The following is a 15,609-nucleotide window of genomic DNA, read 5'->3' as shown; positions in this document are numbered from 1 at the left end:
AAAGAGGGGGGGAAAACATGCACTGAACATCCTTTCCCAAGACGCAAAGGATTTTGATTAAAAAATCTAACTGGGTTGTTACAAAGCAAAAGAATCCTTTGTGTTTCTGATTACTGAATTCTTAAAAAAAAATTTTTTTTTCCCCCGTTATATTAAAAAAAAGGCTTCATTGATCTAGCATCAGTAGGGACTACTGTGTTCCACACAAATGGTTTTGCAAAGAAATTTAAATTTATCTCTGTCTCCAAATGTCATTTTCAATCTTTCCAGTGGAAATCGTTTAAAAACGTATTACCTCTATACTTGAATTCCTTAAACAGTATTACTATTACAGACCTCTAACATGGTACCAAAGGGCAAAGTAGCATGGTAAGTAAGAAAACAAGTAAGAATGGACTAAACCTACATTTGAGACCTGATTCTGCCACTTACTACACGTGAGATCTTGGATGAGTCACTCGTCCTCTCTGTCCGCATCTCTGAGCACGCTGCGCTGACCTGAGGGGTGAGAAAGTCCAAAAGGGAGGGGATGCAGGCATACACGTGGCTGATTCACGTTGCTGTTACAGTAGAAACACAACGCATGCTCACGCTTAGTTGTGTCCAACTCTGTGACCCCCATGGACTGTAGCCCACCAGGCTCCTCTGTCCACAGGATTTTCCAGGCAAGAATACTGGAATGAGTTGCCATTTCCTCCTTCAGGGGATCTTCCCGACCAGGGATCGAACCCGTGTCTCTGACATCTCCTGCACTGGCAGGTGGATTCTTTTACCACCGAGCCACCTGGGAAGAACTGTAAAGCAACTACACTCCAATAAAAATTAATTTTAAAAAATTATCTAAATCACAGGATCAACTTTAGAATTAAAAAAAAAAAAATTTAGAGTTTAGCTCAGCAACTGGCAAACAGAAGGTGCCAAACAGCAGGAAACTATTAGTATTTTAATCAAATGGGCTATGGGATGTGTAGGACTCTGTCCCTTTGGGGCCAATAAGTGCTCTACTAAATAGCCCCAAAATCTTCCGTTGAATTCCTTTATCTCCTAATAGAGGTTTTCTGATAGTCTACATTTTCTGATAGCTTTTCAACTTTGCTGGTAGGGCTTCAGCCTTGGTAGTCTTCTGCTTTTAACTGGAACTGGAGATTCACAGGTGACACAAGCAGGCAGAGTTTGGGAGCTACCCTGTGTGCCCAAGGACTCAAAACCAGCATCCTTTCAGAGTTACTTTCAAACCAACACATAATAGAATCACCTTAGAGAAATAACAGCTCTCAAGCCAAGAAGGTATCATAGCCCAGTCTGAAAGCACCGTTAACATCACTATAGAATGTTTTAGTGCAGAGAGGTGTGAACTCAACCGCATAACAGAAAGGTAAGTCAGGGTGGCAGACACAGGTGGTGCCCAAGTCCAGTCCGGGGGAAACTTCAGCAAAGAGACGTCAAGGATTGAGACCCCACTGGTAGTGGGAGGTTGGTTCAAGAGAGGGGGATATATGTATATTTATGGCTGATTCATGTTGATGTATGGCAGAAACCAATACAACATTGTAAAGCAATAAAGCAATCATCCTCCAATCAAAAAAAAAAAAAAAGAACCACACTGGCAGGACTTCCCTGGCAGTACAGTGGTTAAGAGATTTTGCCTTGCGGTCAGGGGAACTAAGATCCCACATACGATGTTGTCAAAAAACCAAAACATGAAACACGGTCAATGAAGACTTAAAAAAAATTGTCCACGTGAAAGAAAAAAATCTTTTAAAAAAGGGCCCAATTGACAAGACCTTTTAAAATAGAAATGGACACAGACCTGTATCAAGGTTTCAAATATTAAGTTCGTATGGAATAGATTATTCCTCTAGTAGACTGTCAATCACTCATTGTTGTCCATTCAGTATTCACTGGATAACCGCTATTTATGTCCAGCTCCCTCCCATATTTTCTCTGCGCCCCAGCTCACCAAACCACCTTCTTGTTGCAACTGGCTCCTCCCAGTAGAGCTCCCGATGCGGGGAGAATGCATGGGGCACTCTAACCTGCTAAGAGACAGGCGATTTCCCGAGGTTAGTTCGTGCATGAGCATTATTTTGTCACGAAACAGTCTCATGAGTTTGTTGAAGGTGCATTTGTCCTCAAGAGATTGACTATCATACGCCCACTATCTAAGCCTGGAAACCTAAGAACTACACTATGACCAGGGGGTAGATATCCCCTTGGGATTTTCCAGGGCAGAAGACACTGGATTGAGGGTGTTCATCCTGGTACTGAATGGTGGCAGGAGGCAGACGGCACAGTGATACAGAACAGGACTATTGTTCTATTGAAGGATGGTTTTGGCATTTTACTTTCTGATTAAGCAAATTCCGTAACTTCTCTGAGCCTCTTTTTCCTCATCTACCAAATAGGATGACAAAACTTCAGAGACTGATTTTTGGCTCAATATTTAAACAAAGAGCAACACCCCGGAAGATGTTACACCAGATTACCTGCCCTGTCCCACCTGTTCCACACTACCTCCCCTGACTCTGCAGGTCCACCCGCTTTTCATCACCACTCAGAGGCAAGTGCAGCATCCTTCTCAGTCTTCGTTGCCTCCAAAAGCCTTCCAAAAGTGTTCTCTACCCACAGCTCACCGTACTGCTTCTCCTCTCTTCTCTCAGATTTGAAAATTGCCCTCTTAGCAAATCGTCTCCTAGGAAAGGTAGTTACAGCTTTAAGGGAGCCACATTAGTCTTTACCCCTGTGGAACAATTTTATTTACTTCAAAACAGCCATCACGTCTCCCCCCTCCTCAGCCACCACAAAGACATCATGTTCTTCAAGGATCCACTGTCTGAGAACCAGCTTGTTAATAACAAAATTATTCCAGGTCTTAGCGTTCTCTCATCTATGAAATAAACACGCTTTTAAAACATGACAAATCAAATGGTGTTTGGAGACCATATTAACCATCTTCACTGCACTCCAAAGAACAACTCGAGACGCGCAGAGAGCGGATTTTTCAAAGAAGTGTTTTCTTGACCCAGTTAAATTTTTATTCAGTGAAAAAAGTTGACATTGAGACAAAAATGATCTTAAGACTGTGTGACAATAAAGTCTTCAGCATAAACCAGTGAATCGGAAACTTATCAAGGCAACTGAAATCATAAATATCTAATTTCACTTTGGAGAGAAACAAGTATACAGTGTTTCACTTGAAGAGCAGAGTAGGCCTTTATTTTGCTGCAAATACTTTCGATTTTTGCCTAAAGGTTCTAACAATTCATAATGAGGTTTTAAGTGAGAAATGACATGGAATGTTGGAGAACAATGTTACATTTCAGCATTCATATTTGTTCCATTTGAGCTATTACACAGGAAACTAATACCATTCTCGGGTTACTTGGCTCTGATGATTTAATTCAAAATATGGCTGCTAAAAATTAGTGGGCAGAAACATACATACAACCCATCCTCTCTCAAACCGTGTTCACTGGGGTACCCCTTCTGAAAACACGCTTATCATCCGTGTACCCAACCGCACACACAGTCTCTTGCTATCTGCTCCTACCGCAGACTTGCATAGAAGGTAGTCTATATAAACTTAACGCACTGGCTTTAATTACGCAAAAATTGTACCTGAAAGACAGCACACACTTCAAGAAAAATAATGCAATAGCAATGTCATGATACGATCCCCACATGAGTGGAGATTCTGCACAGAGTTTTATTCAGAGTCAATTCCTAAAATCAATATAGAGGTGGCATCCAGTTTGCTGACCTGCCTGGGTCTTTTCTCAGAGGGACCCACCACCCCCACCAACTCTGCAAAGAAAAGAAACATCTCAGGGATTCACCATGACATTCTTAGTGGGAAAGTGACCCACCTATCCTGACAGGATGGGGTTTCTGCCCTTAGGGAAGTGCTGAGAACATGATCTCACTAGATGGAGAGTGACCGCTGGGTGAATACTCAGAGGAAGGGTTCTCTAGTCTTCCTGCCCCAAATGTGCATACATGGTTGAAGCAGAGCTTTAGCTAGTGGGTCACACATGAACATGCAGCTGTGTCCCACATGTGTCCCCCTAAAATATCCCACAGTACTAACACAGATGTACCCTCTTCCCCAAATCAGAAGTTTCAACCAGTTACCCAGCTTCGTAACTATACACCCAGCTTGCCAGGGCAGCCAGCAGTCATGGGAGCATCTCACCTGTCTGGAAAAGGTTCTGCATAGGCATGGCTTCTCCCACCTCTGCAGGACTCTCCTCTCTGTTATTTCATCCACACAGACCCACATCTCCTAAGGCTCGAGGGGCAGTCAGTCCATCCAGGGGCAAAACCAGCTTCCAGAGAAAATCTGTGTACAGTGCCCCTGCCCGCCATATCATAGTGGTCCACTGGCGGTCTGTTGTCATCCACGTGGATGTGGGCTTCTGACATTCTAATGCATCCTGGGAGAAAATAAAGCCTTTTATCCTGTACAGTGTGAACTCTGGAGGTGGCATCTCCAACGAGGTATGAAAGCCCCTTCTTCAGGGGCTCCAATTGGTCACAGTGAAGACAGTTATCGGGTCACCTTCAAAGGCTCCACGGAGTCTCTGCTCTCATTTCCTCTTGTCCCTCCCACCTCGGGACTCTCACAGACGGCATATATACATCAAAACCTCACAAAGCTATGCAGAGGGAGGTGACAGTGCGTGCTTCAATAGTTCATAAAAATATACAATTTACACATAGCTGCATCTGTCTAGCTTAGTCTTCGGGAACTTAGCTCTTCTGTTTATATAAAATACTCTAGCCCTAAAAGGCTGCTTGTTCTCAAACAGCCCAGTGGCATTTTCCAAGGAGAGGGGTGATGGCCAGTCTATACAGTACGGTGCACTAAGCATTGGCAGGCACTGGGAACAAGACTCGGACGCTCAGAAATATCTCAAGCTGCCAACTGGAGACATGTGCTCGGTAGAAAGGCTTGCCTAAGGAAGAACTAAATATAAAATCTCAGCGCCTTTGATATCAGCTTTCACAAATGCCCCCCAAATTTGGCAGGGAAAGAAAAACAAGAAAATAGACTTTCTAGTGGTTCGATTAAATGACTTGCCTCCCACCAGACCATTCATCTTTCAGTTACTTAAAGTGCTTATTTAAAAGGGAAGGTGGTAGGGCTCAGAGTTTTGAATGAAACTCCAAAGCAAGACACAAGATAAAGCCAAAGAAATTCCAGTCTTTCAAAATATAACACAGGAAAGAGAAGGAAATCATGCTGGAAGAAGGCTAGTCATTTACCACCATTCGCAACATCCTAACATCTACAGTTGAAAATACTCCTCAAGCAAAACATATATATACACAAATGAAAAATTTTTTTAACTAAAAACACTTTAATTGGCTCTTTGTTTCCCAAACACTCCCCAGGTAGAATAAAACTATGTTATCAGCCAAGAATGATACTCTTGGTTAAAAGAAAGCAAAGACTTGCGAGAGGGTGATGTGTTGCATCAAAGAGGGTTTCGATGGGGTTCTGACAAAGCCTGCAGGTGAGGGACACTATGCCAAAGCATGACTTTGGAACAGATAGCCCCAGAGCTCACTGCCTCTCAGCTGGGAAGAACTTCTGCAGTGAGGTGCATACAGTAGGCATCACAACAATGCTACACACTGGGGCTGACAACAGTAGGTCTCAAGAGTGGGCATCAGTCCCCACTGGGTCTCACACACCTACCAAGAGGCCATGGTTTGAATACAGGGGAGGCATTGAAAGGCAGAAGGATGCAGCATAGCTTATCTTACAAAGAACATCGATTCTAGCACTGCTGCTACTGCGAGCTAGATTGAATGGTCTCGACTTCACACATCTCCTGTAAGGGTGCATAGCATTTTCTCTTAAAATTGGGCAGGGGTACAGGCGAGGGAGGTGAAAGAAGAGAATAAAAAAAAAAAAAAAAGAGCAAGAAGGCACTGACCCAATTCAAAGTGACTGCATATTTCACTGTGGATTTTTAAGGGCAGCAAGTGGCCACCTCAACACAAACATAAACCTTTCCATTTGAGATTCTTCAGTGGTAAGTAAAAGCAAACCAAAATAAAATAACCACCCCCCCCCCAAAAAAAAAAAAAAAAACAGAAAAATTAGGTACTATATCTGCCAGTGCAGCTATCGTGGCACAGATGTAGAATTCTCTCCCACAGCCAGAGTAATCTTTTGCAATGACAATGACACCAGTGTAGAATAAAGCAGCGTTATCATTTTGTAGCTGGGAAAGCTATGTCTTGCACAGAGGTGTGTGCAGCGAGAGTCCATCCATTAGCATAAGAGAAGAAGGGCTGCTTGCAGGGCTTCCCAAGCGACAGCTCTGTTTAGCGGAAATGGAGCAATGACTCAGCAGGCTCTTCTGCCAAACACCATCGTGTGACACAAAAGCGAATAAAAATGGATTGTTTCCGGAATGGCAACAAAACTGCTTCTGTTCTTCATCGTCCAACCCTGCAGGCGGGGGTGCTCATAAATTCTGTGGTGTCAGATGACCACTGAAGCCTGGCCCTACACACAGTCCCAATAAATTAACAAAATAAAAGAGATGTCCCCCCTTCATACACCCAAACACTTTCGTATAAACTACCTGCAAACAAAAATTTAAATTTGAGCTTACTTTCAAGGAGGAGGGGTTCTACCCATCACTCTCTCTTGAAGTCTTTATTAAATACATTTCTGCGTCTTAGAAAAATAAAAAGAATGGCCAATTTATTGAACCAAAATTATCTCACGGACTTAAAAGCATGCCCAGTAAGCACAGCCCTGTAAGACTATATTAATATCGAATCAAAGCAATTCGGTTACTGAAATCAACCTGGTTTGAAGTTCACAGTTGATTACGACACACTTTATTCATTTCTTTCTTTCCTTTTTTTTTTTTCGTTTTTTGTTTTGTTTTTGGCCCATATAAAAATAACATATGCAACTCAAAGTGCATCTTTTAAAATAAACCATCAACTATCTTTATCAAATAAAATATTTACAACATTTGGTTTCTAGTGAGGAAAGCTCTTTCAGGCTATCACCATGGGGACGTCGTCGGAAAATCCAGTTATCATCGGAGCATCTTCATCGTCCTCCCCTAAAGGCAAGACAGTCAGTCTTTGGTGAGTTCTAGGGCACTTCTGCCTGACCTCCACCTCCCACCGCTGACCCCCATCCCTACATCACAAGCCCCAGCTAGAAAAGGCAGCAGCAGAGCCAGCCAGGCACAAGAATCAGTGCTGAAACCAGCCCAGCTTCTGACATTCTTGGGTCACCTGCTCCCCATCAACAGGTGGCCAACCTTCTTCTCAGGATAGCTTGAACTTAACCGAAAAAGGAAAGTAAATTTAAAGACAGGGGATCTTACTATCCATCCCAAATTCCAGTGAGTGGCTTAGGTGCCCCAGTTTGAGTCATCCACACCCTATGCCAGCATGGTGAAAGTCACCGTATGCTTCATACACACTGCGCTGGCTGAAAAGCTCCTTCAGGCTTTACAGGTGTGTCAGGTATACCTAGTAATTGTAGTAACTCACAAAGAAATAACCAGAATTAATCTTTGGCTGGCCAAAATAAAAATTACCAGTCACAGGCATTAGTTTTGCAAAAATCCCCTGGTCAGTAACGAGTTAATTATATTTATTAAGTGGTTTACTTCCTCCATGAGCATTTTGGAATTTGAGCACACATACATTTATATAAGAACGGGGACATTTCCTTCTCTTCCCCAGGTCATATACCACCAATACGTAAAAGAAGAACAGCCAGTGAGGTTGTGCTAGCCACGAGAGAGAGAAACAGCATGATGGGAAGGGTAATTTAGACAGAGACCGATGAAGAAAGCATGGCTTTTTGTCAGTCAAGACAAACATCTCCAAAGATGTCAGACCTCCATCTGTGAGGGATGAGAGGGGTCGGAAATTCTTGAGAATCTGCTGCCACTTTGGGAACACCCAAAGCCCAGGCAGGGTTCACCCACCCTTTGTGTACAAGGCAAGCTCCCACCTTTGACAGAACTCCCTGTCTTGGGCATGCTATCGAACAGTTTTGTTCAGTTGCTCAGTTGTGTCCAACTCTTTTGTGACCCCATGGGCTATAGCCCACCAGTCTCCTCTGTCCATGGGCTTTCCCATGAAGGCAAGAATACTGGAGTGGGTTGCCATTTCCTTCTCCAGGGGATCTTCCCAGACCAGGGATCAAACCCACATCTCCTGCATTGGCAGATGCATTCTTTACCACTGACCCACCAGGGAAGCCCCCACTGAACAGAGGACTGGTATTTTAATTTAGAAGCAATTGCAAAATAAAGGGCTCCGACTGATTCATCCCAAAGCAGTGGGATTATTGGTTAATGAAGAACTCTGCTAGCATCAAAAGATGAGCTCAAGGTAGGCAATTCCTCAGCAAGCCCCTGGCCTTGTGGGGTCCGCCCCAGGAGGGAGAACTTTGCACCCTGCCCCACTCACCCAGGTCATCCCCCGAGGAGAAGATGGCTGAGCCCAGCCTGGAACTGTAGTGGCTGTTGGCGAAAGCTGTGAAGCTGCTCTGCAGCCTCCGATGCTTTGTGTATAGGATGGCGAACCCGACGCCCAGGCTCAGCAGGATCAGGAACAAGATGGGGACCACCACGGCAGCTACGTCAGTAGATCTGGCAGCCTGGATCACTGACGCATCGCCACCTGCCAAAGCAAGACACCAACCCATAAGGCTCCCACAGGAGGGCAGGAGAAAGGACCAGGCCACCCCTCGCCTTCCGAGCCACCCAAACGATGCCGAGAGTCTGCAGCAGCTGCCCGAATCGCCTGTCCCCTGTGGCACGTTCCTACACGTGCCATCCGAATGTTTCCCAACTCCTCACCACGAGCTGATGGAGGACAGGCCTCATGCGTGCAAATACGGTAATTACATCAGGCTCCTAATCACTGCCTCGTTGGTTATTTAGATAATCTCTTGGAAGGGAGACCTTTGTTGGGGTATCAACACTGATTTCATTAGCATTATTACTTAAGACCACTTGCTTGCCTTACATAAGAGGATGTGAAATCAGACCACTAATTAACGAGATTGCAATTATTTCCCCCTACTTGGCACCAAAGTCACTCTGAACTGCAATTACCTGAAGCTCCATTAAGTGATACAAACGAGATTCCTTTACTGCAATACTGACTTAACAGCTCATGAAGTTTTATGAGGTTTATTTTTTACTTAAAAGAGAAAGAGGGAATCTTTCCATATACATTTAACATTTTTTAAAAGCTCTCTGCAAAGCCTTTTGGGTGTCTATAACCTATCAGTGATATTGCCTTCCCATTGTCTTCAACAAATACTAGCTTCATGATGTACGGATAGGGTTATAGCAACAGGACTCTGTTGGGTCTGAGCCAGTCTTTCTGAAACGGGCAGACTTTGTATGGCAGAAACCCTGGGGAAAGTCTGAGCCTGCGGCAGGAACACAGTCATGTGAGTTAGTTTTAGCTAAGGAAGCAAAGTGGACTTCCTTGGTCTCCATGAGAAGCCTCATTAGCCTTGACGCTGCTCCCTGGTGCAGGGTGAGGAGATGGGGCCAAGCCTCCTCCTCATGGGGGAAGTTCAGTAGTTACACAGGGATTCATCACAACAGGTCCCCATAAAGATGAGCCAGAGAACAGCTATTTCCTGCAAGCCTGATATAACAATTCAATATCCATGTCTTTCATTTCCTTCACCATTGACTTTACTAGACAAAACTCTCCCCAGTCTGTCACGTGTCCCAACCCAACCTCAACTGTGAAGTGGTAACCAGGGGGAAAGCTCTGGGCTGGAGCAGTCAAGAGGAAGCCAGCATGGCGGAGGTGACAGAGATGGAGTACGTTCCCACCCCCACCCACCTCCAAGGGGATGCGAGGATCACAGGGCAGGATGTGCTCCAAGGAAACGTCCACCCGAGCAACTCTCCCACCTGACAATCCTGGTTTTACAAAGGCAGCTGGCACATGTCCTCACGGCAGTTTTCCCCCAAAGTCTATTTCACAGGTTGCTACTTGGCTTTACTTAAAAAGGAGGCTCTGCTTAAGACACACTAGGACAAGAGTTTGGTTGGTTGTTTTGTGTAGGAACTTTATAGACCTGCGAATGGGCTACAATTCTCCAAAGGGTTGAGATGTACCAGGTTTCCTTTTACAGTTTTTATTTATGTATCTATTTTGGCCCCGCTGGGCCTTTACTGCTGCGCATGGGCTTTCTCTCACGGTGGCGAGCAGGGCCTATTTCCCGCTGCAGTACGTGGGCTTCTTCTTGCAGTGCTTCTCGTGCCACGGTGCATGGGGTCTAGGAACACAGGCTGTAGCAGTTGCATCGCTCGGGCTCTAGAGGGTGGGCTCAGCAGCTGTGTGTGGTGCATGGACTTAGCTGCTCCTCGGCACATGGAATCTTCCTGGCCCAGGGATAGAACCTGCGTCCCCTGCACTGTCAGGCGGGGTCCCATCCACTGCGTCACTAGGAAAGTCCCAAGCTCTCCCTTTTTTAGAGAGATGCCAAGGATAGGTTATTCCACTAGAAGCCACGCCAGGAAGGGTGGTGGAACAGACAACAGGTCTAACATAAGATTCTGAGCTTAAGCACTGGTTGGTTGTTGACTGGGAGTAAATGTAACTAAATAGACCAGTGGCAAAACATTTGTTGAAATCCTGGGTAAGCTATTACGACCTGAGCAGAATTTCTGTGTAAATGGGAGGTTCCTCTCCCTTGCCATAAACATGGCCTCACACTGCTGTCTGTCAGCATCCAGAAGACAGAGGTCCCAGACTGACCTCAAGATGTGATCTGAGGGTGATGGCAAAGATGGAGGGAAGGCTGGGAAGTCAGTGACCCTGTGATGAGATAATCTATTGACTTGGAAAATCATGGGGAATATTAGCATACTAGAGGCTCTGAAAGGTCCTCCAGAAAATAAAAACAAAACTCATTAAGCTATGGCTTCTCAAATAGAATCTCCTTTTTAAACAAAACATTTCCTTTCTTCTGACTTACATTCAGAATATGGTCACCTTGTAACCCTAGCACCTCACAGCATGCCTGACTAGGGAAGGATTTGTTAAAGAATCCAATGCCTGATTAAGCTGATGCATAAACGATTTTCTTTAGCACTACAAGAATATTTCAAATGCATTTTTAGAAAGACACATGTTCATCAAGGGTAGGTGGCGCTAGGGGTAAAGAACCCGCCTGCCAATGCAGGAGACATGAGATGTGGGTTCGATCCCTGGGTCAGGAAGATTCCCTGGAGGAGGACATGGAAACCCACTCCAGTATTTTTGCCTGGAGAATCCCATGGACTGAGGAGCCTGGAGGGCTACAGTTCATAGGCTCGCAAAGAGTCTAACTGAAGCATCTGAGCACGCATGCACATGTTCATCAAACCATGCTACATCCTTGATATATCTCCCAGGAAATGGTAGCAACAGTGACTTACCAGACCCCAACTCATCATAAAGCAGGACCGCAGGCTCCCCACAGATCTGGCTCCCGAAAAGACATCGTGCTTGGACAGTGAAAGTATAATTATGACCCAGTTTCAGGTTGGAAATTTTAAAGAAATTGTCAGTAGTATTCCCAAGGTAAGCTGAGATATTCATGACACTATCAAACATGTGTATCTCGTAGCCCTGAAAACAAACACAGGAGGGACTGCTCAGGAAGTTAAACAAGGACACCGACAGCTTCTGCTACAGGTTACAACCTTATATAAGCTCCTTCCTGCAGGGACTGATAGATGTTAGAGCACTCTGAGTTTCGTACCAGTTCTTTGTACATTATCACTGAGATTAGATTCAGAAAATGGGCATTTTCTCATCCCTAAAGTCTCAAATAACTACCATGTCTGCTTCTGAGCCACGTAGCAGAAGTGGAAAAACAAAAGTCATTTTAACAAACACTGATTTTTTAAAGTTCTGGTGGGTTCACTCATCTCCAGGAATGTTTAAATGCCACAAAGAATCCATACAATTAAAGCAACAGTTCACTGTAATGGGATTGGACTAATCCAGGCAGCAGTGGATTTCAGCCATGAGGTTTAAAAAAAAAAAGGAATTTGCAATAGTGAAAATGAGACATTGCTCCTTAAAACAGCCTGTGGGAACTCCACTGTCAGCTGCCAGCTCACTTCCTCCCTCCTTTCTTTCCTACTCTTCCAAGCTGATCTTAGCCCCAGTCCAGCCTGGCCTTGAACCCAGCAGCACCGCAGCAGCTCAGATCTGTTCACTGGGGGAGTATGGAATACGCCTCTGACTTAGACTGGCTCAGCGCGAGTCCTTGGCTCCTGTGCTGGGAAAGTCCCTCTTGGAACAGCCCGAACCCAGCATGCTGGCTGGGACCAGGACTGACTTCCAGACTTCTAGGTCAGTCTCCAAGTTTCCCAGCATCAGAGCTACCGGCACCTCCTCTGTCCCCGCAAAACCCCTTCTCCTCTCTATCTCTACTCACATATTGGGCCCAACAGCATAATCATGATCTCCTGGTTCTTGTTCTGTTGACCTGCACCTTCTTTGAACTCCAAGTCAGGTAGCAGGAAGAAGGACCCGTACAGCTTAGGCCGGAACCCTCCGATGGGAATGGAATACTGACTGCAAGCCCAACCTTTATAAAGCTGGGCTCCTGCCACCCTGATGACAACTGGGTGTCCTGGACCACCTGCCTGGAGTCCCCACTCCTACATCCTTATTTATAAACTAGTAACTAGCATTTATTATCTTCTATCTAACATATATGTGATATAGGACATTTGCAAAACACATAAAGGTATTTAAAAAAATGGAAAATGATACAAATGCTAGCCACCCAAAATTTACTGGACTGATCCTTTTCTGGTGGGCATTAGGTTATCTCTTAATTACTGTTATAAATAAAATTCTTTATGCACATTGTTTCCTTAGAGTAAAATCCTAGAAGGATTACTGGATCGAAGGATGTCACATTTTCAATGCTTCTGATACCTACTGTAAGTGCCCTACAGAAGGTGGAGCCCATTCATTCTCCCAGGGGGCTCCTCTTTCCAGCTATGACCCTCTTACTATTAACTGCTGCTGCTGCTAAGTCGCTTCAGTCGTGTCCGACTCTGTGCAACCCCGTAGATGGCAGCCCACCAGGCTCCGCCGTGGAAAGAACACTGGAGTGGGTTGCCATTTCCTTCTCCAATGCGTGAATAACTATCCCTCCCCAAAACTTTTGTCAATGTAATATGAAAGTGCTGTGTCTTGTTGCAAGTTTAGATTCCTAGCGGAGCTGAAACTATTTTCTTTTGCTCACTGTTGCTTGAAACTCTTAACTTTGTTACCTGCACCTTATTCAAAATGAGAATAAGTTGACCCTTGAACACTGTGGCAGTGGGGGCTCTGACCCTCAAAAATCCAAGAATGACTTAGAGTGCTTCCTCTGGACTCGTGGTCTGCATCTTTGGATCCAACTATCTGCAGACTGTCTGGTATATTAAGTCCCCTACAGACGAATAAGTTCCATTCAGAGAGTGCATTTGTAAGTCCAATTTGTTCGTTAAGTTCAACAAAATTAGCCTAGGTACCCGACTAACACAATTGGCTCTATACCACTACTTTTACGCTTCCTTCTGGCCATTCCAGGGTTTCCCTCGCTGCTCAGTCAGTGAACAATCTGCCTGCAATGCAAGTGGCCTGGGTTCAATCCCTGGGTTGAAAAGATCCCCTGGAGAAGGAAATGGCAACCACTCCAGTATTCTTGCCTGGGAAATCCATGGACAAAGGAGCCTGGTGGGCTAGAGTCCACGGGGTCACAAAGAGTCGGACACAACTTAGCAACTAAACCATCCACATCTGGACATCCTGGGCTGGAAATAAAGATGCTGTACTACTGTACTCTATACAGTGAAAAGTGAAAGTGTTAGTCACTCAGTCGTGTCTGACTCTTTGCGACCCTGTGGACTGTAGCCTGCCAGCATTCTCATTCCATGGAATTCTCCAGGCAAAAATACTGGAGTGGGTACCAATTCCCTTCTCCAAGGGATCTTTCTGACCCAGGGATTGAACCTGGGTCCCTTGCATTGGAGGCAGATTCCTTACCATCTGAGCTACCAGTGAAACCCACTCTATACAGTACACTAAAGTACACAAATGCACAACCACTTGTAGAGGATGCACACGTGACAACCCCCCAGCCATGTGAACTGGACATGTGAACCCACATTCGCATCTTTGGAAGTTCACAGTTTGAAGGTTCATGTATAGGGGACTTACTGTACTGTAGGCTATCTGTGGACGTGCACAGCTCAAATCTGCATTTTTCAAGGGTTGTATTTCTGTTTTGAATTTGTTTGAAAGCCTTCTTTATACTTATGTATACTAACCATTTATATGTCACCGTTGTGAGAGTTGTGAAGAATTTTCACATTTAATTTCTCTTTGCTTCTGACATTACACTGTGATGATTTAAAGCCATTGGGGTCTTTATGGACACCATAACCCAAAAAAGCCGTTGTTGATTTTTATTGTGTCTCTATTTAGCTCACAATGCTCTGCTCACAATGGAGCCAAGCAGCTTCATTCAAGACCCTTGGGTGGCAAATCTGTTTCCAGGTGCCACACGCCTCCTCCTATCTCCTGCTGTAAATATAGTAATTGGCCTGCTAACAACAAAACACGGTGTTTTTATATGTCAACAGACTACCTTCAAGCACCTCCTGTTCACTGGAAAGAAACTGATGGGATTCTAGGTTGGCAGCGCAGCTCGGCTCCCCTGTACTGAAGCCATACCATGGCCCTGCCCTCAGACTATCTGGGAGAGATGGGCCCTGAGTGCCGCTGCTGAGTCCCAGTCAAGCCCTAGGAAGCAGAGCGAGGACTCCAGCCCATTTCCCTGTCTTTCAGGGGACGACCAGTTCACAACTGAAAAGTGCTTAGTGCAGAGATTCGCATCTTTAATGGGCAGTATAAACATTTGGCTAATTAGCAATCCCATCGAAAATGGTCCTTTAATTCTCACGTTCACTCCCCTGCCCTATTCTTTCTTTGGACTCCATCTATGCCAGCAGGCTGTTAACGAGCTCATCTCCAAAACGGCATTTCAATTAGATTTCCAAAGCCATTGAAAAGGAGGGAGGAACTTACCCTGCTTTCATTAAAATACTTTTCTTTCAAAGCCAGGCTTTTCCAAAACAGAAGGATGTGGTCGTTTTCTGTTATGATTTTTAAGGCATCAGGTGCTAATAATGAAACTGAAAATGAAAGATGAAGAAAGAGACAGTTAGTGGCTATACATGTGAGTCTCTGCTTGTCCATCAAAGGCTGACGAAGTAACACCAACCCTAAAGGAATTAGTTAAGGGGAAAGAAACCACATATATCCACTTGGTACACAGCCTAGCAGTCTAGACACTTTATCTGACAGCTACTTTGTTGTTATGTCTTTAGCCAAGAAATTTGGATGGCATCTAATTTAGTAGCCCTTAGACCAAAAGATGGTCAAAAACAAATGGGGATGGGGTGAGGCTGGACTAGTCCAAAGCCTGCCTGCACTTCTGCTCTGGTTCCAGGCTGCTTTCCTGCCCCAAATTCCAGAGGGGCCCAGTGAGGGCCTAGAGAGCTCAGCCCGAAGACAGAGCTCCGGAAT

The 15,609-nt window shown here is 44.9% G+C and overlaps 1 protein-coding gene across 2 annotated transcripts in view; it reads right to left on the bottom strand.

The window, feature by feature from the left end:
• Positions 1 to 3,012: 3,012 nt before the first annotated feature.
• SORL1 (sortilin related receptor 1) overlaps positions 3,013 to 15,609 on the bottom strand; it is a 165,567-nt gene continuing 152,970 nt past the window's right edge. Inside the window, exons 45-48 of one of the 2 annotated variants that reach the window (XM_027979337.3) lie at positions 15,109 to 15,215; positions 11,448 to 11,640; positions 8,464 to 8,676; positions 3,013 to 7,094 (exon numbers count right to left, since the gene is read on the bottom strand). In XM_027979337.3, coding sequence (XP_027835138.2) covers positions 7,027 to 7,094; positions 8,464 to 8,676; positions 11,448 to 11,640; positions 15,109 to 15,215 — 581 coding nt within the window. In that variant the 3' untranslated portion in view covers positions 3,013 to 7,026. Of the gene's footprint in view, positions 8,677 to 11,447; positions 11,641 to 15,108; positions 15,216 to 15,609 lie in introns of both variants that reach the window. The other variant, XM_060399334.1, reaches the window with a different exon arrangement.

This window comes from Ovis aries, chromosome 15 (genome assembly GCF_016772045.2).
Source record: "Ovis aries strain OAR_USU_Benz2616 breed Rambouillet chromosome 15, ARS-UI_Ramb_v3.0, whole genome shotgun sequence".
Taxonomy (NCBI): Eukaryota; Metazoa; Chordata; class Mammalia; order Artiodactyla; family Bovidae; genus Ovis; species Ovis aries.
This window is presented reverse-complemented; position numbering and strand designations above follow the sequence as displayed.